The sequence below is a fragment of the Orcinus orca genome, chromosome X (genome assembly GCF_937001465.1).
Source record: "Orcinus orca chromosome X, mOrcOrc1.1, whole genome shotgun sequence".
Classification (NCBI taxonomy): domain Eukaryota; kingdom Metazoa; phylum Chordata; class Mammalia; order Artiodactyla; family Delphinidae; genus Orcinus; species Orcinus orca.
Genome location: NC_064580.1, coordinates 56,855,351 through 56,882,719, shown reverse-complemented (window position 1 = coordinate 56,882,719; position 27,369 = coordinate 56,855,351). Strand labels below are relative to the sequence as shown.

At 39.3% G+C, this 27,369-nt stretch overlaps 1 protein-coding gene across 1 annotated transcript in view; it reads left to right on the top strand.

Annotated features, from left to right (window-relative positions):
* The first annotated feature begins 1,038 nt into the window (after positions 1–1,038).
* LOC117198052 (dedicator of cytokinesis protein 11-like) overlaps positions 1,039–27,369 on the top strand; it is a 130,666-nt gene continuing 104,335 nt past the window's right edge. The window contains exon 1 of the mRNA XM_049704604.1: positions 1,039–1,489. Within this exon, the coding sequence (XP_049560561.1) occupies positions 1,480–1,489 (10 nt within the window). The 5' untranslated portion in view covers positions 1,039–1,479. The remainder of the gene's footprint in view (positions 1,490–27,369) is intronic.

The following is a 27,369-nucleotide window of genomic DNA, read 5'->3' as shown; positions in this document are numbered from 1 at the left end:
GGTGCATACTTTGTGTGTGATGTGTGTTTGAGAGGTGTGTATTTTTTGTTGTATGTATCTGTGTGGAGGATGCTTGTTGTGTTTGCATGGTGTAAGTTTGTGTGATGTATATTTGTCTCCTAAACAGCAGATGTATGATGTATGTTTGTGTGTGATATGTTTCCATGGCATGTGTTTATGTTGCATATGTTGGGCAGAGTTGCGGACTTTCCTCATTTCCTTTTTATTCTCCATCTCTTCCTCCCAGTTCTACCTACCCCCCACACACACACCTCAGAAATAAATTTGCCAAGGGGCAAACAAGAATGGTCAGATCCTGGGCTAAGATCCAGGATCCCTAAGGGCCAATGAAGTCACCATTTTTCCTAGCTTTTCATATCCCCCTGTCTCGGGTGACTCCTCTTATGTTGCAAAATGCCATCATTTTTGATTGAAACACCTCACGGTAGCTGCCCATGCTACAGGAGAGTATGTGTGATTGGGAGAGGGTGGGGTTGCTGTCTAGTCCCAGGAATTGACCTTGATTCTTTGTTTGGTCCAGGGGAGGCTATGTTGTTTCCTCATCTAATCTGGATGGGGGAGGATTTGGAGGCTCACCCCAATGATCCAGTTACAGATCTGGCCTCAGTGTTCCCCAGCTGGAGCACTGGAAAGATCCCTTCACTGCCTGCAGAGGAGTGGGCAGATAAAGGAATGCAAACCAAATTTCCAGCTAATACACCTTCCCAAATGTCCAAGTCCGGGTGAGGCTGGGGGTAACGTTAGAATTTGAGACTCCTTCACTAGTATGCTGGGGCAGAATAGTAATATACAGTGTGGAGGGGTACATCCTCTTTTCCTGATCTTACCCTTGTCCCAATTCCCCTTTCCCAGGCTGGGGGCGGAGTGGGGGGTGGTTCCTTTGAGAGAGGACCACCTCCCCTCAGAGGGGAGGCGGGACACAAGAGGGCGGTGAAGGTATGAGCCTCCGCCCCTCCCCCTATTGCTACGTGGTTTGCTAAGGAGAAGCGGCACAGTACCGTTTCTGGTGTTTCCGTAGAGCTGGAGATGGGGAAGGGGCTCGAGAACTTAAGTTTAGCCAGTTTGTAAAGACCCACTCCTCATCAATAGGACTTCTGTTCCAGCCAAACAGGCAGTAGGGAGCAGTAAGCTCCTTCCCCCAAATTTCGGGAGGGTGAGGCTTTAAAGAAGCAAAGTCACGGTAAGACCACCTAGCACCGCGCAGGCGAGGGTTGCAGCGTCTTGTGCCCGTACCCCAACCTCCAGCTATGCTTGGGAGCTGGGCACGATAGGAGGAAGCTCTAATTGCCGAGATTCGCTTTTTTACACTTCGCGGCCAAGAGCCTCTCCCCCCAATTCCTGAGTTGATGATTCCGGTGGCGGCGGCCCCCTTGAAAGAAACCTTACCTTGGATAAGTGCCCTTTTCTACCCGGCGTGACTGAAGACAGAGTTGGGGAGAAGACTGAGAAGACTCGGGCATGGAAGGAGGTAAGGAAAGGGTGTGGAGGCGGCAGCTCCAGAGCTGGCTGCAGGCTTTCCAAGACCAGGGGGTGGGGTCAATCTAATAGTTTGTGTGTACTTTGATGAAAAACAAGCAAACAAGCAAACCAGAAAAACAGTTTTCGAGCTTGGAAACATCTAGGGAAGGGGAAGGGGGCCAAAGCAGCCGACGCTGGGCAGACGCTGGTAGGATACAGGTAATGGGATAGTGGGCTTTCCGGGGGCCTTTGGGACATTCTAAATTTTCAGGAGTGCCACCATCGATATGGACCATGAGTGGACAAAAACAGGAAGGAACTCACCTTGGAGTGCTTTAGCCCACGCACGATCAGGAAGCCAGGCACCTTTAGCCCCAGTTTGTCAGTTGGGGAAAAAAAGGGAGGTGAAGACTCGCTATCCTCTTCCTCTCTGGGCACCGCCCTTCAACGGTGAGGGCCGGGCACCGGGCGGGCGGGCTGGCCCGCAGAGCTTGGCAGAAGACTTGGGCTTCTGCCTCTGCGAGGAGGTGCTGTTGTGTGGATCTGCAACTCAGGGGGACACAGATGGCTCATGCGGGAGGGAGGGCGAGCCGATTTTCCAGACGCCATCTGGAGTTCCTTTCACCCCTATCAAAGGCGCAGGCATTTGCGGGCCAAATCAGAGTATTTGAATGGGGGAGGGGGAGTGTTTGTCGCCAGCAGGGCGCATTCTTCACTTTTTAACCTCTTTCATCTAAATGTAACCCATTCAGTTTAACAATCAGCAGGCAATTAACATGTATCCCCCGCGGATCCCTTTTATCCTGGATCTCCAACTCCCTCCTCCCAGGCATCTGGCTTCCAGATTTGTTTTCTAAGACAGCAGCCCCTCGGGCGCCCTGCCTGCTCTTTGGAGCCTCTGGGTGGCCGGAGCTTGGAGAGGAGAGATTGGGAGTGCCACGTGGAGGGAAAGAGGCAGTTTGTGAAAGAGGCTTTTTTGAAAAGCTGCAAACGACCAACTTTCCAATGATGCAAAACAGCTGATGTGGAATCACAAGAGCATGGGTCAACTTTTGCAAAAACAATGAGGTCAGTACTTAATCTTTGTAAGAAAGTTGGGGTGGGGGGGCAACCTAACAAAACATGAGGAAGGAAGAGAGGAAAGAAAAAACCAGGAAAGCAGGCGATTTCCTACTTTAAAAGGCACAGCAAAGAGTTTTATTTCTTGAAACTCCTGAGGTTTGGTTATTTTATTACTTTTTTTCCTTTTTTAGTCCCCCCCCCGGTGCGTGTGAGTGTGTGAGTGTATGTGTCCTTCTGGAGAAAATAATCTCCCAATGTGTCTTTTATTTTCTAGAAAGATTTCCTTATTTTCCCTACACCCCAATTCTTCTCAAAAGGAAACATAAACACTCCAAAAACTCCTATGCGCACTAACTCACTAATTTCCGCCGGGGCAGTGTGGGGCACCGTCAGTCTTTGTTGGCACATCTAATTTTCCCCAATAATAGGAGAGCATTGTGGATTTCTTCCATAAATCCCCTTCCATAAACTTCCCCTGCACAGTGTGAGAACCTGATTTTCCACTTGTACCCCACATCTCTCACCAGAGTGTGTGTTAACACCTCACCTCTGCCACAGTAACCAGATTTCCCCCTCCCCCGTCCCCGTTGAAGGACAACTGATTTATTTCCCATACACCCTGTATTTCCTTTGGAGAGTGCAGGGTCCTGCACCCCAGATTGTTCTGGGTTTGTGATAGTTCCCACGTTATCTCCTGCGTACCTCAAAATTATTTCTATTTGGAGTGAGAATACCATAACTTTACCTAACTTCAACGTTTTTTCTGGACCATTTGGAAATATTTTAAAATCTCCATTGGGACTTACCTGGTCTTCCAGTTGTTAAGACTCCGCGCTTCCAATGCAGGGGGCGGAGGTTCCATCCCTGGTTGGGGAACTAAGATCCCACATGCCCCGCGGCGCAGCCAAAACAAATTAAATAAATAAAATAAAAATGTAAAAAAAATCTCTATTGAACATGAAATTTTGCGGCATCACCATGTATTTACCTCAGTGTAAGTTAGAGCATGCAAATCTTTTCAGCACCCGGTGTCCCCGTCTACTCTCCCGCCCGCCGCACCCCGCAAAGGAGCAACATTGCGCTGTCTGCCAGACACATTAAATTTACCACAGACAGGGCCGGGGGAATGCTGTGTCTTCCACGGGCATCAAAATTTTCTCGACAGCCAGAGGACATCCCGTATCTCTCCTACACCAAAATTTACCCTCAGGCATATTTCCCCCTTTCCCCTTTCTACCACGTTCCTTAACCCCCAATCTCTCTCTTTTTTTTTTTTTTTGCGGTACGCGGGCCTCTCACTGTTGTGGCCTCTCCCGTTGCGGAGCACAGGCTCCGGACACGCAGGCCCAGCGGCCATGGCTCATGGGCCCAGCCGCTCCGCGGCATGTGGGATCCTCCCGGACCGGGGCACGAACCCATGTCCCCTGCATCGGCAGGCGGACTCTCAACCACTGCGCCACCAGGGAAGCCCCCCCACAATCTCCTCTTTAAAAGAGCCCAGAGAGTCTGCTCCACACCCAAAGGGTGGCCAAGAGATCTGGAGACATTGTCAATTGTCTCTCTATTTTGCTAGATCCCAGTATCACCTCCTCTGCCAGACCTGACAGCCATTGTCAGATGCTCACAGGCACACAGCTCCTCTGGTAGTCAGCGAGTTCCCCAACAGACAATGCAAAATCCTTGCTCTGTCAACAGAAGTGCATCAGCTGACCCTCAGCAGCTTAACACATCTGCAGAATGAAATGTTATGATATATTACGAGTGTCAGGGGGCAAAAAAAATTCCAGTTCCATACCTGAGAATGCAGAGTTTTGGATAAGCACAGCGAACAGCACAATAACCTAGAAGCAAGTGCCTTCATGCAGTCTTCCCTGAGTTCCCGAAGTTCATCTCAATCTAGCCAGTGTGCCACCAGTAAGACCTTTCCCTCCTCTCTCACCCGCTCACCTTTACCCCCCCCCCCCGCCCTCCCTAATCTAAGGGCGATCTGTTCTGGCTCTGGGACTAGACTATCTGTAGCACTTGGAATTCTTCCAAAGTCGCCTTCTCTCCCCAGAGTCACAGTCCCTGGAGAGTTAGCCCAGGCCAGGCAATCGGGGCCAGGCAAGGTAGCAGCAGCTTTTGACCAAAGGTCAAAGCCTCCTGATAGCCAATTTATAGGATTCCACAGTGAGGGAGGGACAGGGTGGCACTGTAGCTGAATTGGTGTAGAGGGCAGCGAGAGTTCTGGGCTGTGGGTTCTGTATCCCCTCGTCCTTGAGCTGTCACTTAGGTTTCCAATCCATTTTTTTCCCAAAGTATAGCTTCTAAGCATGTCAAAGTTTCTGTGTCCCTGCAACCAGCCCCAGCCTATCGAAGGAGATATAAAGTGGTTGTCTTGGTCGCCCAGGAGGGCACTCTAACCACCTAATCTCATGATGATTGAGACCTAAAGGAAAATTCAGCTGGTGACCATGATAAGAAAAAAAGGGAATGAGAAGGATGTGTGTATGTATAGACTTGTTTTTTCATGGTGAAGACGTTCCTTTGAATAAACTCCCTCCCTCCCTCCCTGCCTCCCTCCCTCCTTCCCTTCCTTTTCTTTATCTTTGAGTCCTACAACACCAGTTTGAATTCATTTTTAGATGGTCAGGTATTTTCTTTTTCAGGTGGGAAAACAGAGGCAAGTCACTTGTTTGAGATAGAAATATTAGTGTCAGGGCCAGGTCTTCATTCCAATCTTCTGACTCCAGGTATTTCCATGGTGCCTCAACATAACTTCTCAGACATGAGACTGTGCAGTTAGGTGTGCTCATTTTGTTTTTGTGCTGTTATGCTAATCACACAGAGCTGTGAATTTGGAGGCTCGGATGCAATGTGTTCAAGACAATTTTGTAAGTTGTGTTTTGGTCAAGAAATAAATAATATATAGGTTACTGAAGAGATAATATGGCAAGTTGACATCTCTGATGATCTCTTTTTGGTCATTGTCCAATAGCTTTGGTCTTGTTGTTGCCTTATCAATCACCCTGTCAGTTTTTTCCTCCACAAATGTCTCTTCCTTTGTATTTATGATAGCACCTTCTCAAACTCTTCAGACTGTTATTTTAAGTGCCTCCTAACTCACCTCTCTGACGACCCCTCCCTGTGTCCCCAGATGTCCATGACTCTGGTTTACCCAGGGCATATTAATCTAAATGAAAGTTTTATCATGTTATGATCACTAATAAGAAGCTGAAATGATTGCCTAGATCACAAACTCCTCTATCTATTGAGAATCTGCTGAAATTTGCCCCCACACCTCCCCAACCAGTTTCCTCATCCTCTTGCCAAATTATACCTATTTTCAATTTCCAGCTCTAATTCCACTTCCCATTAAAGTGTTCTTTGACTTCTTTTTTAACAACTTGTTGAGCTATAGTTCATAGATCATACAATTTATATATTTAAACTGTACAATTCAGTGGTTGTATACTATTCACAGAATTGTGCACCCATCACTGGTTGCACAATTTTAAAACATTTTCATCACTATGAAAAGAAATTTTGTATATCAAACTTTCAGTAGTAAGACCAAGTTCTGGAGATCTAATGTACAGCATGGTGATTATAGTTAATAATGCCGTATTATATGTCTGAACATTGCTAACAGTAAATTTTAAATGTTCTCACCACACACACACACACACACACACACACAAATGGTAAGTATGTGACATGATGGAGGTATTAGCTAATGCTATGGTGATAATCATTTTGTAACATGTAGGTATATCAAATCAATATGTTGTGCACTTTAAACTTACACAGTGTTATATGTTAATTATATCTCAATAAATCTGGAAAAAAAAAACTGTACTCATTTGCAGTTTTTCCCATTTCTCCCCCAAGTACTCTGTTCCCCCATACCCCTTTCCCCAGCCCTAGGAAGCCACTAATGCACCTCTGTATCTATGGATTTTTCTATTCTGGTAATTTTTTATAAATGGAAACATACATATATAGTTTTTGTGACTGGCTTCTTTCATGTAGTATAATATTTTCAGGTAGATCCATATTGCACTGTGTATATGCTTCATTCCTTTCTATTCCAAATATTGCATATATGTATACAGATAAACCACATATTGTTCATCCATTTATCAGTTTATGGAAATCTGGATTGTTTCCACATTTTGGCTATCATGGGTGATGCTGCTATAAACATTCATGTATATTTTTTGTATGGAATATGTTTTAATTTATTTTAGGTAATTCAACTGAGAGTTGAATTACTGGGTACAATTGTAATTCTATGTTAAACTTTTGCGAGGAACTGCCAAAGTGTTTTCCAAAGTTGTTATACCATTTCACCCTTCTTCACATGCTCGTTAACAACTGTTATTCACCTATAGCCATCCTAGTGGGTGTGAAGTGATATCTAGTTGTGGTTTTGATCTGCATTTCCCTACTAAATAATGGTGTTGAGCATCTGTTCATGTCCTTATTTGGCTGTTTGTATATCTCCTTTGGAGAAGTGTCTATTCAATGATATTGCCCATTTTAATTGATTAGTTTGAATTTTTTATTATTCAGTAGTTACAAATGTTATTTATATATGCTGAGTACCAGTTCCTCATTGGATATGAGATTAAAGAATATTTTATCACATTCTTTGGAATGGCTTTTCACTTTTTTTCTTTTAATTTAACTATAGTTGATTTATAATATTGTGCTAGTTTCAGGTGTACAGCTTCAGATTCTTTTTCATTATAGGTTATTACAAGATATTGAATATATTTCCCTGTGCTATACAGTAAATTATTGTTTATCTATTTTATATATAGTGGTGTGTATCTGTTAATCCCATATTCCTAATTTATCTCTCCCCCTTCCCTTTCCCCTTTGGGAAGCATAAGTTTGTTTTCTGTATCTGTGAGTCTGTTTCTGTTTTGTAATTAAGTTGAGTTGTATTTTCTTTAGATTCCACAAATAAGTGGTATCATATAATGTGTCTTTCTCTGCCTGACTTACTTTACTTAGTATGATAATCTCTAGGTCCATCCATGTTGCTACAAATGACATTTTTTCTTTCATTTCTATGGCTCAGTAATATTCCATTGTATATATACCACATCTTCTTTGCCCATTCATCTGTTGATGGAAATTTAGGTTGCTTCCATGTCTTGGCTATTATGAATAGTGATGCTATGAACATTGGTGTGCATGTATCATTTTGAATTAGAGTTTTCCCTTTTTTTTGGATATATGCCCAGGAGTGGGATCATATGGTAACTCTATTTTTAGTTTTTTAAGGAACCTCCATACTGTTCTTCATAGTGGCTGCACCAATGTACAGTCCCACCAACAATGTAGGAGGGTTCCCTTTTTCTCCACACCTTTTCCAGCATTTATTATTTGTAGACATTTGGTGATGGACATTCTTAGTGGTGTGAGGTGATACCTCATTGTAGTTTTTATTTGCATTTCTCTAATAATTAGTGATGTTGAGCATCTTTTCATGTACCTGTTGGCCATCTGTATATCTTCTTAGGAAAAATGTCTGTTTAGGTTTTCTGCCCATTTTTTTGATTTTTTTTTTCATATTGAGTTGTATGAACTGTCTGTATGTTTTTGAAATTAAGCCCTTGTTGGTCGCATTGTTTGCAAATATTTTCTCCCATTCTTTAGGTTGTCTTTTCATTTTGTTTATGGTTTCCTTTGCAGTGCAAAAGCTTTTAAGTTTGATTAGGTCCCATTTGTTTATTTTCACATTTATTTCTTTTGTCTTGGCCGACTGAATCTAAGAAAATATTACTAAGATTTGTATCAGAGAATGTTTTACCTATGTTCTCTTCTAGGAATTTTATGGTATCTGGTATTATATTTAGGTCTTTAATGAATTTTGAGTTTATTTTTGTGTATGGTGTGAACAAGTGTTCTAACTTCATTGATTTACATGTGGCTGTCCAGCTTTCCCAACACTACTTGATGAAGAGACTGTCTTCTCTCCATTGTATATTCTTGCCTCCTTTGTGGAAGATTAATTGACCATAGGTGCATAGGTTTATTTCTGGGCTCTATTCTGTTCCATTGCTCCAAATGTCTGTTTCTGTGCCAACACCATGCTGTTTTGATTACCATAGCTTTGTAGTATTGTCTGAAATCTGGGAGGGTTATGCTTCCAGCTTTGTTCTTTTTCCTCAGAATTGCTTTAGCAATTCTGGGTTTTTTGTGATTCCATATAAATTTTAGGAGTATTTTTTCTAGCTCTGTGAAAAATATCATGGATAATTTGATAGAGATCACATTAAATCTGTAGATTGCTTTGGGTGGTAGTGCCATTTTTTTACAGTATTAATTATTCCAATCCAAGAGTATGGGACAACTTTCCATTTCTTTGTATCATCATGAATTTCCTTTATCAATGTTTTATAGTTCTCAGTGTATAGGTCTTTCACCTCCTTGGTTAGATTTATTATTAGTTTTTTTTTTTCTGATTTTAAAGGGGATTTTTTTTTTTTACTTTCTCTTTCTGATATTTCATTGTTAGTGTAAAGGAATGCAACAGATTTCTGTATATTGATCTTGTATCCTATCCTGCTAGCTTTTTTAGTTCTAATATTTTTTGTGGAGTCTTTAGGATTTTTCTATAATCATCTGCATACAATGACAATTTTACCTCTTCCCTTCCAATTTGGATATCTTTTATTTCTTTTTCTTGTCTGATTGCTGTGGCTAGGACTTCTGATATTATGTTGAATAGAAGTGGCAAGAGTGGGCATCCTTATCATGTTCCAGAATTTATCGGGAAGGTGTTTAGCTTTTCACCATAGTGTATGATGTTGGTTGCAGGTTCGTCATAAAAGGCTTTTATTATGTTGAGATATGTTCCTTTTATACCCTCTTTGGTGAGAGCTTTTATCATGAATGAATGTTAAATTTTATTAAATGCTTTTTCTGCATCTATTGAGGGATATGCGGTTTTTGTCTTTTCCTTTGTTGATATGGTGTATCACATTGATTGATTTGCATATGTTGAACCATCCTTGTGACCCTGGAATGAATCCAACTCGATCATGGTGTATGATCTTTTTATGTGTTGTATTCTGTATGCTAATAATTTGTTGAAGAGTTTTACATTTATATTCATCAAAGATATTGGCCTGCACTTTTCTTTTTTTTGTATAGTAAGTCCCCTACATACGAACCTTCAAGTTGAGAACTTTGGAAGATGTGAATGTGCATTTGCACATCCAGTCACATAAGTTAGTTCATGTGTCTGGCATACATTGTCACGTGGGTGCATTCTCTACAAGTGGTTGTGCTTTTGTGTATTTTACAGTACAGTACTGTATAGAGTACAGTAGCACAGTATTGTTATTTGAAGCCCAGGATGTACAGAAGGAAGCATAAAAGCAGAGGTGATGTAGCTGGTACTGCTAAGAAGTGCCAACTCTTGTGCTGTACTACTGTACTTTTCAAGGTACTGTACTGTAACATTAAAATGTTTACTTTTTGTGTTTGTTTTTTATGTATTATTTGTGTGAAAAATGTTATGAACCTAATACAGTACAGTACTGTATAGCCAATTGTGTTAGTTGGGTATTTAGGCTAAATTTGTTGGAGTTACGAACAAATTGGACTTACGAATGCACTCTCATAATGGAACTCATTCGCATGTAGGGGACTTACTGTAGTGTCCTTTTTTGTTTTTGGTATAAGGATGATGGTGGCTTCATAGAATGACTTTGGGAGTGTTCCCTCCTCCTCAATCTTTTGGAATAGTTTATGAAAAAATAGGTATGAGTTTTTCTTTGTATGTTTGGTAGAATTCCCCAGTGAAGCCATCTGGTCCTGGACTTTGGTTTGCAGGGAGTTTTTTTTTTTTTTTTTTTTGATTACAGATTCTATTTCACTACTAGTGATTGGTCTGTTCCAATTATCTGTTTCTTCTTGATTTAGTTTTGGCAGGGTGTATGTTTCTAGAAACTTGTCCATATATTCAAGGTTGTCCATTTGGTTCGCATACAACTTTTCATAGTATTTCTTATGATTTTTTTGTATTTTTGCAGTATTGGTTGTTATTTCCCCTCTTTCATTTCTTATTTTCTTTATTGGGGTCCTCTCTCTTTTCTTGCTGAGCCTGGCCAGAGGTTTGTTGATTTTGTTTATCCTGTCAAAAAACAACTCTTGGTTTTATTGATTTTTTTCTATATATTTTTTGAAATCTCTATTTCCTCTCTGATCTTTATTATTTCCTTCTTTCTCCTGACTTTAAGCTTTGTTTGTTCTTTTCTAATTATTTTAGGTGGTAGTTTAGGTTGCTTATTTGAGATTTTTCTTGCTTTTGGAGGAAGGAATGTATAACTATGAACTTCCCTCTCAGGATTGCTTTGGCTGCATCCCATAGATTTTGTATGGTTATGTTTTCGTTATCATTTGTCTCAAGGTATTTTTTGATTTCCTCTTTGATTTAATTATTCACCCATTGGTTTTTTAGTAGCATGGTTTTTAGTCTCCATATAGTTGTTTTCTTCTCATTTTTCTTTCCGTGATTGATTTCTAGTTTCATGCTGTTGTGGTCAGAGAAGATGCTTAAAATAATTTCTATCCTCCTCAATTTACTGAGGCATTTTTTATGTCCTAGTATGTGGTCTACTGTAGAGAATGTTCCCTGTGTATTTGAAAAGAATGTATATTCTGGGTTTTTTTTGTTGTTGTTGTTTGTTTGTTTTGTTTTTGGATGTAGTGTCCTATAGATGTCAGTTAAGTCTTAACTTTTTTATTATGTCATTTAGTGTCTCTGTTGCTTTATTGATTTTCTGTCTGGAAGATCTGTCCATCGATGTCAGTGAGGTGTTAAAATTCTCCTACTATTATTCTATTCCTATCAATTTCTCCTTTTATATCTATTAGTATTTGTTTTATGTATTTAGGTGCTCCTATTTGGGGTGCATATATGTTAACGAGTGTAATATCCTCTTGTAATGATTCCTTTATCACTATATAGTGTCTTTCTTTGTACTTCTTAATGGCCTTTGTTTTAAAGTCTATTTTGTTTGGTATGAGTATTGCTACCCTGGCTTTCTTGTTATTTCCATTTGCATGAAATATCTTTTTCCATCCCCTAACTTTCAATCTATGTGTGTCTTTTGCCCTAAAGTGAATCTCTTGTAGACAGCATATTGTAGGTTCTTCTTTTATTATACAACCTGTCACTCACTCTGTCTTTTGATCAAAGCATTTAATCCATTGACATTTAAAGTAATTATTGTTAAGTATGTATTTATTGCCATTTTAAACCTTGTTTTCAAGTTGATTTGTGTTTCTTTGTTGTTCCTTTCTTTTTGTTTTTCCTTTTGTGGTTTGGTGGTTTTCTTTTGTGTTATGCTTGAGTTCCTTTCTTTCTGGTTTTTGTGAGTCTTTTGTATGTTTTTTGATTTGTAGTTATCCTGGTTTTCAAGTATGTTAACCCATAACTATATCTACTTGCTTTAGACTGATAGTCATATAAGCACAAACCCATTCTAAAAGATCTACATTTTCTTCTTCCCCTCCCCCACATTTTGATGATTTTGATATCCTATTTTACATCTTTATCTCTATGTTTATCCTTTTGCTGTTCTTTGTAGTTATAATTGTTTTCACAATTTTTTATTGTTTTTAATCTATGTGCTGCCTTATTTAAATGATTTTCAATTCTTTTATATATCTGCCTTTCCTATTGTGATTTTCCCTTTCCTATAGATTCTTGCTTCTATAGAATCAAGAAGACGTTAGAGAAGGCCTTAGAGAAGACCTTTCACTATTTCTTTTAGTATAGATTTAGTATTGCTGTATTCTTTTAGTTTTTGCTAGTCTAAGAAATTATTTACTTCTTCTATTTTTAAATGATAATCCTGTTGGGTTAGAGTATCCTAGGTTATAGGTTTTTACCTTTCAGGATGTTGAATATATCTCGCCACTCCCTTTTTTCTTGCAAAGTTTCTGTAGAGAAAACAGCTTATAGCCTTATTGGGTTCCTTTGTAGCTGACTTTTGTTTTTCCTTTTTTTCCCTTTCCTTTTGTTTTTCTTTTGCTGCCTTTAGAATTCTCAGTTTATTTTTAACTCTTACCATTTTAATCATGATATGTCTTGGTGTGGGTCTGTTTGTGTTCATCTTGTTTGGAACCCTCTGTGCTGCCTGTACCTGGGTATATATTTCCTTCTTTTGCTTTGGGAAGTCTTCTGCCATAATTTCTTCAAATACATTTTTGACACCCTTTCTTTCTCTTCTCCTTTTGGAATCCCTATTATGCATAGGTTGGCACACTTTATATTATCCCATAGATCTCATATTTTGCTTTCATTTTTTTCACTTGTCTCTTTGTCTGCTGCTCTGATTGGGTCATTTCTATTATACTATCTTCCAGATCACTTATTTGTTCTGCATTATTTAGTCTGCTACTTATTTCCTTTAGCTCAGTTTTTATCTTGGCAGTTCAGTTGTCTAATTTTGATTGACTCCTCTTTATGGTTTCTAGTTCCTTGTTGCAGTGATCTGGATTTCTATTAATAGTCTTTCTTAGTTCCTTTAACATTTTTATTCCCTCTTTTTTGAACTCAGGGTCTAGTAGAATGGTGTGGTTTGTTTCATTGTTCCTTTAGGGGTTTTCTTTTGTTCTTTTATTTGGGAGTAGTTCCCCCGCTTTTTTATTTTAATTATATTTCTCTGACTATGAATTCAGGAGAAACAGTTATCTACTGCAGTCTGGAAGGGCTGTTTTTAATGTGGGAGCATCCCTGTGTAGACTGTGTAAGTCCAACATTTTTGTTGCAAGGGCTGTATTTGTTACGGTTGCCTCCTTGGTCTTTCTTCAGAGTGTGTTGTATTGTCCCCTTGATAAGGGATGTGTTTGGTGTTGTAGTGACCAGAGCCTCCACTGGATGTTGGGTGCGGGCTTCTCTTTGCTCTGTGGTTGTCACAGCCTTGTCAGGGGCAGAGTCTGCTCCCCAATTGTTGGAGTAGAAGGCTCCAGATCTGGTTCTAAGGTGAGGTGTGAGGTAGGTGGAGCTGGAGTGCTCCCTCTGTGAAAGGAGCCACTGCATGTTCCTCCCCAGGAGATGTCAGCCAGGATGTATGACACGGTGACACCATCCACCACCCATTGTGTGCTCCCAAAAAATCCACTGCTGCTGGTACTACCCCTGGACCTGCCTCCACTGCAGGAGTGCTGATAATCAGGTCAGTCGTCATCCTGCCTTCAGCATGTGTGCTCTCACAAAGCACAAGCTCCCAAAGCCTGCTGAATCCATGCCCTGGTGTGGGAGTGCTGATAATCACTCAGACTTCAGTGTTAATTTCCATGTGTGTTTGCTCACAAAGCACAAGCTCTCAAATCCCACTGAAGTCATGCTCCACTGTGGGAGGGCCAATAATCGGCTTGGACTTCAGTCCCTGTGCATGTGTTCTCCCAAATTCTTCCATGGCCAGAGCTGTACCCTGCTGTGAGCATGCTGGCAATGAGGCTTCTATGTCAGACCCACACCCCACCATCAGGGCATTGATAATGGGACTTCTATGGCAGACCCACACTCCGTTCTGCATACACTCCCAATTGCAGCCTGGACCACATTCCAGGACATATGGGCTGTTTCCGTGCAGCCAAACCAAGCCTTCTCCCCGAGTCTGTCCACTGAACCCTGAGTTTCAGCACCCAGACACTGTGCACATCTGCAGGTATGTGTCTCAGCCTAGGAAGTGTGGCAACATGGCAGCCATCAGTGCTGGTCCCTCTCTGTCCTGCTTGGCAGCAGGCCAGCAGGGGAACATTCCTCTCAGGAAAGTGTGTTTGAAGTTGTCAAATATATTTTCTGCATCTGTTGAGATAATCACATGATATTTGCCTTTTATTCTACCAGTGTGGTGTATTACATTAATTAATATTCAGATACTAAACCAACCTTGCATTTCGGGAATGAATCACATTTGGTTGTGGTGTTTAGTCCTTTACATCTGTTTCTGGACTCTGACATAATTTGGTTCAGATTTTTCCATGTGTATTCCAATAGCATATTGTTCTATAGTTTTCTTGTGATGTCATTTTCTGGTTTTAGTATCAGGATAATAATGACTTCAGAGTGATTTGAGAAGTTTTCCCTCTTTACCTAGTTTTTGGAAGAATTTGTGAACAGTTGAAATTAATTATTATATAATTGGTAGAATTCAAAAGTGAAGCTATATGGGCCTCACGTTTTTCTTTGTTGGAAGAAAACATAAATTAAATCTATTTACTTATGTAAATTAGTAATGTTATGTTATGTATCTGTTCAGATTTTCTATTCTTCTTGAGTCATTGTTCATAATTTGTGTCTTTTAAAGAATATTCCCATTTCATCTAAGTTACATAGTTTGTTGCATACAGTTGTCCATAGTATTTTCTTATAGTCTTTTTACTTAGGAAATGTCAGTAGTCACGACCCCTCTTTCATTACTGATTTTAGTACTTTGGGTTATTTTCTTAATGATTGTTCTAAGCTTTGCAATATACATCTTAACTTATAAAAATATTCTTAAGATTTATACTAACTTATTTCCAGTGAGATATAGAAATGTTTACTTCTATATAGCTCTATTTCCTCTTTCTCTTTTATGTGTTGTTGTTTTTCATATTACATCTTATATGTTACAGACCTAAGATTACATTGTCATAATTATCAATTTATAGAATTATATGTCTTTTAAGGAAGCTGAGTGAAAAAAGGAAAGCAAGTATATTTTATAGAGTTGGTTATATTAATCTTCTTAATTACCATTTCTGGTTCTCTTTATTTGTTCTCAAGACTTTGATTCACCACCTACTGTCATTTCCTTACTCTTATGGCTTTTTTCTCCCCACCTCCTTCTATTGTAAAATATGTTACATTAGTATATGTTAGGGGACCAAAATAAAGTCACACTCACACACACATACACAATTGGCTTTTAAATTGGATAACAGAAGAAAGGAGAAGAAAGACACAATTATATTTTCTTTTTTACATAATCACTTTTATATGTGTTCTTTGTTTTTTAATGTGTATTTGAATTACTGCCTTGGGTCACTTGCTTTCAACCTAAATAACTTCCTTTACTATCTCTTGTAAAATGGGTCTGCTAGCAATGAATTCTCTCAATTTTTGTTTATATGGGAATGTCTTTATTTCACCTTTAGTTTTGAAATATTGTTTTTCTGTATGTAAGATTCTTGGTTGGCAAGTTTTAGCACTTTAAATATATTTGCCTTCAGTCTTCTGGCTTCCATTTTTTCTGATGAACTATCAACTGTTAATCTCTTTGGGGGCCCCCTTGTACATAGAGAACAGTTTTTCTCTTGCAGCTTTCAAGATATTCTCTTTTTCTTTGGCTCTCAACATTTTGACTATGATGTGTTTGGGTATGGATCTCTTTAAGTTTATTTTACTTTGAATTTATCAATGGTGTCTCACATTTCTATAAAACTCTTTTCATTTTTCTTCATTTTTTCCCCTCTCTTCTTCAGATTGCATAATCTCTATCAATCTGTCTTCATGTATATTTATTCTTCTGCTAGTTCAAATTTACTGTTGATCCCCTCTAGTGAAAATTTCATTTCCCTGGGGAGGGAAAGATGGACTATATGTCTAATGTACAAACTTTATAAGGGGATACCCAAAGGAGTGGCTTCTGTATTACCAGCATATTCTAGCTACCTGGGGTTCAATGGAAACAAAGATAGTGGTATAATATAGCACACAACTAGTTGCCACAGCCCCTCCCTCTCAGCTCAGTAAAGAGCAAACAGGTGAAAAATCCAAGATACCAGGTTCTCACTGGGGAGTGAAAGAGTTAGAGCATCCAATGATCTAACTTTTCTGTAGGCTGTCCAAGGAACTGACTTTATTTAGTCTTTATTGCCTTGGAACAGTGATGTGACTGTCATTCTGTAGATGCATGAGGACTGCTACAAACAAATAAGATTAGATTAGCACAAAGGTTGAGAGGCCCGAGAATTTCTCTCCAGGCTGATTGGTGAATATTTTTGTCTGTACAAGGCCAGTTAATAAAGACTGGGAGAAATGAGTTTTGTCTAATGCACAGACACCAGAGAGGCACAGAAAATGAAGAGACACAGAAATATGTTCCAAAGAGAGGAACAAGACAAATCTGTAGAAATTGATTCTAATAAAACCAAGATATATATTTTACCTGAGAGAGAATTTAAAATGAGCATCATAGAGATGTTTACTGAGGCCAGGAGAATAATGCATAGAGAAACTGAGAATTTCAACAAACAGAAAATATTAAAAAGTTCCAAACAAATCATGGGGGATAAAAAATAAAATAACTGAACAGAAAAATAAATAAATAAAAGTAAAACACTAGAGGCATTCAACAACAGACAAGTTAAAGCAGAAGATAGGATCAGTGAACCTGAAGATAGATCATTGGAAATGTTTCAGTAAGAGAAGGATACTGAATAAGAATCTAAAAAATGAATAAAGGACAACTGTCAGTCGAGTGAGTGGGACACATTGGGCATGCTGCATGCTAAGGACTCATTGCTGAACTCGATCCTCCTGGTGAGCATTTCTCTGTTTGGGGCCACAGACAATGAACAGGGGACCAGGGACCAGAGACCAGGGACTGGGGACCAGTGACCTGGTAACATTTTTCTTGAATGTCCCTGGGGAAGGTACAACTGTTGGTAAGGAGACAAATTCCTCCCTCCCCATGCTGGGCTGGTTTCAGGCACTGGAATTCACTTCCAAGGTCCACTGCAGGCCAGCCTCAGTTGGTGCAAGCATGTTGAGAAATTTTCACCATCATCTTTGGTCAACATCACAACCTATGTGTATGCATGAAGAAAGTTTATTTTTTCCTTTTTTTCCACTCACTGCTGCCACAATGAAGGAACATTCATAAACGAGACAAAAAACAATATGGTAATACTTAAAATAATAAAAAAGCAAAGTAAAAAGTGAATAAAGCTTAAGTAACTAATGCAACACTATCAGGTAGAACAATATACACATCATGAGAGCCTCAAAAGAAAAGGGAAAGAAAGGATCAGAAAGTTAATTCAAAGAAACAATAGCTAAACCCTTCACAAATCTGGGGAAGAAAATGAATATCCAGATCCTGAAAGCTCCAAGCTTGCCAGTTAAAATAAATGAAAAAAGAAGTCCACACTGAAATAAATTATAAAAAAATTGTTAAAAGACCAGGCAAGAATTTTGAAAGTAACAAAAGAAAAGTGACTTGTGATGTACAAGAGGATCTCTATAAGACTGTCAATGGATATTTTAGCAGAAACATTGCTGGCTAGAAGGTACTGGGATGGCGTATTCAAAGTTCTGAAAGAAAAGCAAAACTGCCAATCCAACAATATTATATCTGACAAAACTATCCTTCTAATATGAAGGAGAGATAAAAGATAAGAAGTTCTGACAAAATCAGAGAAAAGGGGAAGAGTTTTACAGTAAAGGGGAAGTTTGGCAAGGTAATTAGCATGTGGGAATTGAGGGTAAAGAGGAGGTGTATTCACTGGAGAAAAGAAGGAGGAAGATAGTGCTGGAGGCAGTCTGATAACAAAAATGCTGAAGGAGAGAGATAAGATGGTGCTGGAGGCAGAGCTTGAGAAGCAGAAGTCAAGTAGGAAGAGCCTGAGGCTTTGGTATCCTATCTTTTTTTTTTTAACATCTTTATTGGAGTATAATTGCTTTACAATGGTGTGTTAGTTTCTGATGTATAACACAGTGAATCACTATACATATAGATACATCCCCATATTTCCTCCTCCTTCTGTCTCCCTCCCAGCCTCCCTATCCCACCCGTCTAGGATGTGACAAAGCACCGAGCTGATCTCCCTGTGCTATGCAGCTGCTTTCCACTAGCTATCTGTTTTACATTAGGTAGTATATCTAAGTCCATGCCACTCTCTCACTTTGTCCCAGGTTACCGTTCCCCCTCCCCATGTCCTCAAGTCCATTCTCTACATCTGCGTCTTTATTCCTGTCCTGCCCCTAGGTTCTTCAGAACAATTTTTTTGATTCCATATATATGTGTTAGCATAACGTATTTGTTTTTCTCTTTCTGACTTACTTCACTCTGTATGACAGACTCTGTGTCCAACCACCTCACTACAAATAAATCAGTATTGTTTCTTTTTATGGCTGAGTAATATTCCATTGTATATATGTGCCACATCTTCTTTATCCATTCATCTGTTGATGGACATTTAGGTAGCTTCCATGTCCTGGCTATTGTAAATAGAGCTGCAGTGAACATTGTGGTCCATGATTCTTTTTGAATTATGGTTTTCTCAGGGTATATACCCAGTACTGGGATTGCTGGGTTGTATGGTAGTTTTATTTTTAGTTTTTTTAAGGAACCTCCATTCTGTTATCCATAGTGGCTGTATCAATTTATATTCTCACCAATAGTGCAAGAGGGTTCCCTTTTCTCCACACCCTCTCCAGCATTTATTGTTTGTAGATTTTTAATGATGTCCATTCTGACTGGTGTGAGATGATACCTCACTGTAGATTTGATTTGCATTTCTCTAAGAATTAGTGATGTTGAGCATCCTTTCATGTGTTTGTTGGCAATCTGTATACCTTCTTTGGAGAAATGTCTATTTAGGTCTTCTGCCCGTTTTTGGATTGGGTTGTTTGCTTTTTTGATATTGAGCTGCATGAACTGCTTGTAAATTTTGGAGATTAATCCTTTGTCAGTTGCTTCATTTACAAATATGTTCTCCCATTCTGATGGTTGTCTTTTTGTCTTGCTTATGGTTTCCTTTGCTGTGCAGAAGCTTTTAAGTTCCATTAGGTCCCATTTGTTTATTTCTGTTTTGATTTTCATGTCTCTAGCAGATGGGTCAAAAGGATCTTGCTGTGATATACGTCATAGAGTGTTCTCCCTATGTTTTCCTCTAAGAGTTTTATAGTATCTGACCTTACATTTAGGTCTTTAATCCATTTGGAGTTTACTTTTGTGTATGGTGTTAAGGAGTGCTCTAATTTCATTCTTTTACATGTAGCTGTCCACTTTTCCCAGCACCATTTATTGAAGAGGCTGTCTTTTCTCCATTCTTGACTCCTTTATCAAAAATAAGGTGACCATATGTGTGCGATTTTATCTCTGGTCTTTCTAACCTGTTCCATTGATCTATATTTCTGTTTTTGTGCCAGTACCATACTGTCTTGATGACTGTAGCTTTGTAGTATAGTCTGAAGTCAGGGAGCCTGATTCCTCCAGCTCCATTTTTCGTTCTCAAGATTGCTTTGGCTATTCGGGGTCTTTGTGTTTCCATACAAATTGTGTAATTTTTTGTTCTAGTTCTGTGAAAAATGCCATTGGTAGTTTGATAGGGATTGCATTGAATCTGTAGATTGCTTTGGCTAATATAGTCATTTTCACAATGTTGATGCTTCCAATCCAAGAATATGGTATAACTCTCCATCTGTTTGTATCCTCTTTAGTTTCTTTTATCAGTGTCTTATAGTTTTCTGCATACAGGCCTTTTGCCTCCTTAGGTACGTTTATTCCTAGGTATTTTATTCTTTTTGTTGCAATGGTAAATGGGAGTGTTCCTTAATTTCTCTTTCAGATATTTCATCATTAGTGTAGAGGAAAGCAAGAGATTTCTGTGCATTAATTGTGTATCCTACTACTTTAACAGATTCATTGATTAGCTCTAGTAGTTTTCAGGTAGCATCTTTAGGATTCTCTATGTATATTGTCAAGTCATCTGCAAACAGTGACACCTTTACGTCTTCTTTTCCAACATGGATTTCTTTTCTTTTTCGTCTCCGATTGCTGTCACTAAAACTTCTCAAACTATGTTGAATAATAGTGCTTAGAATGGACATCCTTGTCTTTTTCCTGACCTTAGAGGAAATAGTTTCAATTTTTCACCATTGAGAACATTGTTGGCTAAGGTTTGTCATATATGGCCTTTATTATGTTGAGGTAAGTTCCCTCTATGCCTAATTTGGTGGGATTTTATCATAAATTGGTGTTGAATTTTGTCGAAAGTTTTTTCTGCATCTATTGAGATGGTCATGTGTTTTTTTTCCTGCAGTTTATTAATATGGTGTATCACAATGATTTACATTTATTGAAGGATGCTTTCATGCCTGGGATAAATCCCACTTGATCATGGTGTATGATGCTTTTAATGTGTTTTTGGATCCAGGTTGCCAGTGTCTGGTTGAGGATTTTTGTGTCTATGTTCATCAGCACTATGGGCCTACAATTTCCTTTTTTTGTGATATTTTGTCTGGTTTTGGTATCAGGCTGATGATGGACTCATAAAATGAGTTTGGGAGTGCTCCTCTCTCTGCAGTTCTTTGGAAGAGTTTGAGAAGGATAGGTGTTAACTCTTCTTTAAATATTTAATAGAATTCCCCTGTAAAGCCATCTGGTCATGTACTTTTTTTTTTAGGAACATTTTGAATCATATTTTCAACTTCATTACTTGTGATTGGTCAGTTTATGTTTTCTATTTCTTCCTGGCTGAGTCTTGGAAGGTTGTGCTTTCCTAAGAATTTCTCCATTTCTTCCAGGTTGTCCATTTTATTGGCATAGAGTTGCTTGTAGTAACCTCTCACCATCCTTTGTATTTCTGCAGTGTCAGTTGTTACTTCTCCTTTTTCATTTATAATTCTATAGATTTGAGTATTCTCCCTGTTTTTCTTGATGAGTATGAGTAATGGTTTATCAATTTTGTTTATTTTCTCAAATAACCAACTTTTAGTTTTACTGATCTTTAGTATTGTTTCCTTCATTTCCTTTTTATTTATTTCTGATCTGATCTCTATCATTTCTTTCCTTCTGCTAACTTTTTTTTTCTTTTATCTCTAATTGCTTTAGCTGTAAGTTTAGGTTATTTATTTGAGCTGTTTCTTGTTTCTTTAGGTAAGATTGCATTGCTATAAACTTCTCTCTTAGAACTGTTTTTGTTGCATTCCATAGGTTTTGGGTCATCGTGTTTTCATTGTCATTTGTTTCTAGGTATTTTTTTGATTTCCTCTTTTATTTCTTCAGGTATATCTTGGTTATTAAGTAGTGTACTGTTTAGCTTCCATGTGTTTGTATTTTGTACAGATTTTTTCCTTTAATTGATATCTAGTCCCATAGTGTTGTGGTCAGAAAAGATACTTGATACGACATCAACTTTCTTAAATGTACCAAGGTTTGATCTGTGGCACAAGATATGATCTATCCTGGAGAATGTTCCATGAGCACTGGAGAAGAAAGTGTATTCTGTTGTTTTTGGATAGAATGTCCTATAAATATCAATGAAGTTCATCTTTTTAATGTATCATTTAAAGCTTATGTTTCCTTGTTTATTTTCATTTTGGATGATCTGTCCATTGGTGAAAGTGGGGTGTTAAATTCCCCTACTATGATTGTGTTACTGTTGATTACCCCTTTTATGCCTGTTAACATTTGCCTTATGTATGGAGGTGCTCCTATGTTGGGTGCGTAAATATTTACCAATGCTCTATCTTCTTCTTGGATTGATCCCTTGATCATTATGTAGTGTCCTTCTTTGTCTCTCGTTATACTCTTTATTTTAAAGTCTATTTTGTCTGATATGAGAATTGCTACTCCAGCTTTCTTTTGATTTCCATTTGCATGGAATATCTTTTTCCATCAACTCACTTTCCATCTTTATGTGTCCCTAGGTCTCAAGTGCGTCTCTTGTACACAGCTTATATATGGGTCTCATTTTTGTATCCATTCAGCCAGTCTATGTCTTTTGGTGGGATCATTTAATCCATTTACATTTAAGGTTATTATCAATATGTATGTTCGTATTACCATTTTCTTAATTGTTTTGGGTTTGTTATTGTAGGTCTTTTCCTTCTCTTGTGTTTCCTGTCTAGAGAAGTTCCTTTAGCTTTTGCTGTAAATCTGGTTTGGTGATGCTGAATTCTCTTAGCCTTTGCTTGTCTGTAAAAGTTTTAAATTCTCTGTTGAATCTGAATGAGATGCTTGCTGGGTCAAGTAATTTTGGTTGTAGGTTTTACCCTTTCATCACTTTAAATATGTCTTGTCACTCCCTTCTAGCTTGCAGAGTTTCTGCTGAAAGATCAGCTGTTAACATTATCGGGATTCCCTTGTATGTTATTTGTTGTTTTTCCCTTGCTGCTTCTAATATTTTTTCTTTGTATTTAATTTTTGACAGTTTGATTAATATGTGTCTTGGCGTATTTCTCCTTGGATTTATCCTGTATGGAAGTCTCTGCGCTTCCTGGACTTGATTGACTATTTCCTTTCCTATATTAGGGAAGTTTTGAACTATAATCTCTTCAAATACTTTCTCAGTCCCTTTCTTTTTCTCTTCTTCTTCTGGGACCCTTATAATTTGAATGTTGGTGCGTTTAATGTCCCAGAGGGCTTTATGACTGTCCTCAATTCGTTTTATTCTTTTTTCTTTATTCTGCTCTGTAATAGTTATTTCTAATATTTTATCTTCCAGGTCACTTATCCATTCTTCTGCTTCAGTTATTCTGCTCTTGATTCCTTCTAGAGAATTTTTAATTTCACTTATTGTATTGATCATAATTGTCTGTTTGCTCTTTAGTTCTTCTAGGTCCTTGTTAAACATTTCTTGTAGTTTATCCATTCTATTTCCAAGATTTTGGATCATCTTTACTATCATTTCTGTGAATTCTTTCTCAGGTAGACTGCCTATTTCCTCTTCATTTGTTATGTCTGGTGGGTTTCTATGTTGCTCCTTCATCTGCTGTGTGTTTTTCTGTCTTCTCATTCTGCTTAACTCTGTGTTTGGGTCTCCTTTTCACAGGCTGCAGTTTCATAGTTCCTTTTGTTTTTGGTGTAAGCCCCCAGTGGCTAAGTTTGGCTTAGTGGGTTGTGTAGGCTTCCTGGTGGAGGGGACTAGTGCCCATGTTCTGGTGGATAAGGCTGGATCTTGTCTTTCTGGTGGGCAAGTACCATGGCTGGTGGTGTGTTTTGGGGTTTCTGTGACCTTATTATGATTTTAGGCAGCCTCTCTGCTAATGTGTTTGGTTGTGTTCCTGTCTTGCTAGTTGTTTAGCATAGGGTGTCCTGCACTGTAGCTTGCTGGTCATTGAGTGGAGCTGGATATTAGCATTGAGATGGAGATTTCTGGGAGGTTTTCACTGTTTGATATTACGTGTAGCCAGGCAGTCTCTGGTGGACCAAATTCATGAAATTGGCTCTCCCACTTCAGAGGCACAGGCCTGACATGCGGTCAGAGCACCAAGACCAGGTCAGCCACCTGACTCAGAAGGAAAGAGAGATAAAAGAAATAAAAAAGAAAAAAATATATAACAAGAAATAAAGTTATTTAAGTAAAAAATTAAAAAAATATTAAAGAAGAAATTAAAGGTAATACAAAAAAAAAAAAAGAAAGAAAGAAGAGAGCAACCACACCAAAAAACAAATCCACCAATGATAACAAGGAGTAAAAACTATATTAAAAAAAAATGGAGAGACAGAACCCTAGGACAAATGGTACAAGCAAGGCTATACAGACAAAATCACACAAAGTAGCAAACTCACTCACAAAAAGAAAAAAAGGAAAAGTGTATATACCTATATATATCTAAAAAAAAGGAAGAGAGCAATGAAATAAATAAAAAATCTACCAGTGATAATTAACTCTAAATACTAAAGTATGATAAAAATAAAACCCGAAACTGGTCAGTCACATACAGCAAACCCCACGTCTACAGTTGCTTCCAATGTCTACCCCATCAATTTTGGGATGATTTGTTGGCTATTCAGGTAGTACACCAATGCAGGGTATATCAAGTTGATTTTGGAGATTTAATCTACTGCTCCTGAGGCTCCTGGGAGAAATTTCCCTTTCTCTTCTTTGTTCACACAGCTCCTGGGATTCAGCTTTGGATTTGGCCCCACCTCTGCATGTAGGTCACCTAAGGGCATCTGTTCCTACCTAGGCAGAACAGGGTTAAAGAGTAGCTGATTAGGGAGCTCTGGCTTACTTAGACCAAGTAGAGGGAGAGGTATGGAATGTGGGGCGAGTTTGTGGCTGAAGAGGCCGGTGTGACATTGCAACAGACTGAGGCGTGCCATGTGTTCTCCCAAGGATGTTGTCCCTGGATCACGGGACCCTGTCATTGGCGGACTGCACAGTCTCCTGTGAGGAAATGTGTGGATTGTGACCTGTGCTTTCACATAGACTTCTTCGTGGCTGCGGAAGCAGCCTCAGAATTTCATGCCTGTCTCTGATGTCTGGCTGATAGCCGCAGCCTGCACCCGTCTCTGGAGCTTGTTTAGGCAGTGCTCTGTATCCCCTCACCTCGCACGCCCCGAAACAGTGGTCTCTTGCCTCTTTGGCAGGTCCATACTTTTTCCTGGACTCCTTCCTTGCTAGCTGTGGTGCACTAGCTGCCTTCAGGCTGTGTTCATGCGGCCAACGCCAGTCCCCTCCCTGGGATCTGACCTCCAAAGCGCAAGCCTCCACTCTTATCCCCCACCCGCCCCAGTGGGTGAGCAGACAAGCCTCTCAGGCTGGTGAATCCTGGTAGGTACTGATCCTCAGTGTGGGAATCTGTCTGCTTTGCCCTCTGCACCCCTGTTGCTGCACTCTCCTCCATGGCTCCAAAGCTTCCCCCTCCCCCCCGCCACCACCCCCCATCTCTGCCAGTGAGGCTGCTTCCTAGTGTGTGAAAACTCTTCTTCCTTCACAGCTCCGTCCTCTAGTGGCCAGTCCTGTCCATATTCTTTTGTCTCTGTTTTTTCTTTTGTCCTACCCAGTTACATGTGGAGTTTCTTGCCTTTTGGGAAGTCTGAGGTCTTCTGCCAGCATTCAGTAGGTTTTCTTTAGGAGTTGTTCCACATGTAGATGTATTTCTTTTTTTTTCTTTCTTTCTTTTTTTTTGCGGTACACGGGCCTCTCTGTTCCAGTTGGGCTCTGCTATCATTGCAGGGCATGAAAGCTCCTCTCTCTGGTGTCCCAGTTTTATTTAATTGATGTTTCTTTTTGTTAATTTTATAAAATCAATACAATAGAATTGAGTGTTCGTAAATAGACCCTCACATTTATGTCAGTTGATTTATACCAGAGTACTGTGAAAGAATAGTCTTTTTGAGCAACATGGATGAGCAAAAAGCTACCTTTGTCTCCCCCCTTCAATCTACAACCTATAAAACATCCATAGTACAAAAAAGTAGCCTGTGCCTAGCACACAAGGACACTGGAGAATTCCCCATATCTATACATCTAAAGGTGGTTTGACTGGAACATGTAGAAAGTGCAGAACCTGAGGACCAGTGGAAGTAGTGTTGACAATCTGAGATTTCTGGCCAAGACTGCTGAGTTCACAGCCCCAGAGATCCCAGTAGTAGCAGGCAAGCAGTGCACAGGACTCCAGCATCCTGGCTATAGCAGTGCCTAAGGCCACAGGTAAGTGGGCAACAGTGGCAGTAGGACCTGAGACACCATCTCTCTAGCTGCTGAGGTGCCATAACTCTGGCTCCTGTTCCCCCTTGCACAGCAGCAGAACCCATGAACGTTACAACACTGGGCAAGGTAGGGGTGCCTGCACCACCAGGGCCCCCACTCTTCCCCAGCCCCTCCCCTTGCAGCAGCAGAGTTTGAAACTCAGGGATCCCAGATGTGGCAGAAGAGCCCAACGTTCCAGTGCACAAGGCATCACTGCCGGCAACACTGGCAGACAAAGGCACCAATGATTTGAAGGCACAAGAAGCAATAACAAGGGCATAGAGCCACAACTATGAGAGAGACTGTGGGGGGTGAAAATTGAAGACTCTCCAGTGTAACCAGAGGCAGATCAGGTAAGAAAATCTGAAAACTTATGCTATAGCTCTATCTAGGAAAACAAAAGAAAGACCTTTAATTTCTAACTTGTTGATACTTCAGATGCAATGACAGAGTAACAACTTAATAAGTAGCATGAAGAACCTCAGTAACACTGTACCACAAAAGGAAAATGATAATTCTCCAGAAACCAAACTTAAATTCACAGATGATTGTGATCTATCTGATAAAGAATTTAAAATAGCTGTCATAAAGGAACACATTGAAATACAAGAAAACCCAGAAAGGTAATTCAATGAACTCAGGAATAAAATTAACAGAAGGAATACTATCAAAGAGATTTGAACTCTAAAAAATATCCAAACAGAAATTCTGGAGCTGAAGAAAACAATAAATGAGATGAAGAATGCATTAGAAAACATTGGAAATAGAACATATCACATGGAGGAGAGAATTAGTGAGCTTGAGATAGAAATCTATAAATGATACAAGTAGAAGATGATAGAGAAATAAGGTATAAAATAATAAGGAAATACTATGAGACCTATCTGACTCTTTTAGGAAGATCAATGTTAGGGGAATTGGTATTCCAGAAGGAGAAGAGAGGGAGAAGGGAGCTGAAAGTTTATTTAAAGAAATAATAGCTTAGACCTTCCCAAACCTGGAGAAGGAACTGGATATAGAAGTCCACGAAGCTAAGAGAACACTTAGCATTACAAGAAATGTTGAATGGAGCTCTTCTACCAGAATATATACTACAAAATGTAAAATAGATAGCTAGTGGGAAGCAGCCACATAGCACAGGGAGATCAGCTCGGTGCTTTGTGACCACCTAGAGGGATGGGATAGGGAGGGTGGGAGGGAGAGGCAAGAGGTAGGAGATATGGGGATGTGTGTATATGTATAGCTGATTCACTTTGTTATAAAGGAGAAACTGACACACCATTGTAGAGCAATTATACTCCAATAAAGATGTTAAAAAAGGAGAAATTACACAAAAGTTTGAGTAACATGATATATAGACAGAATAAGAAAATTGCAGCTATTAATCAGAATAGATTT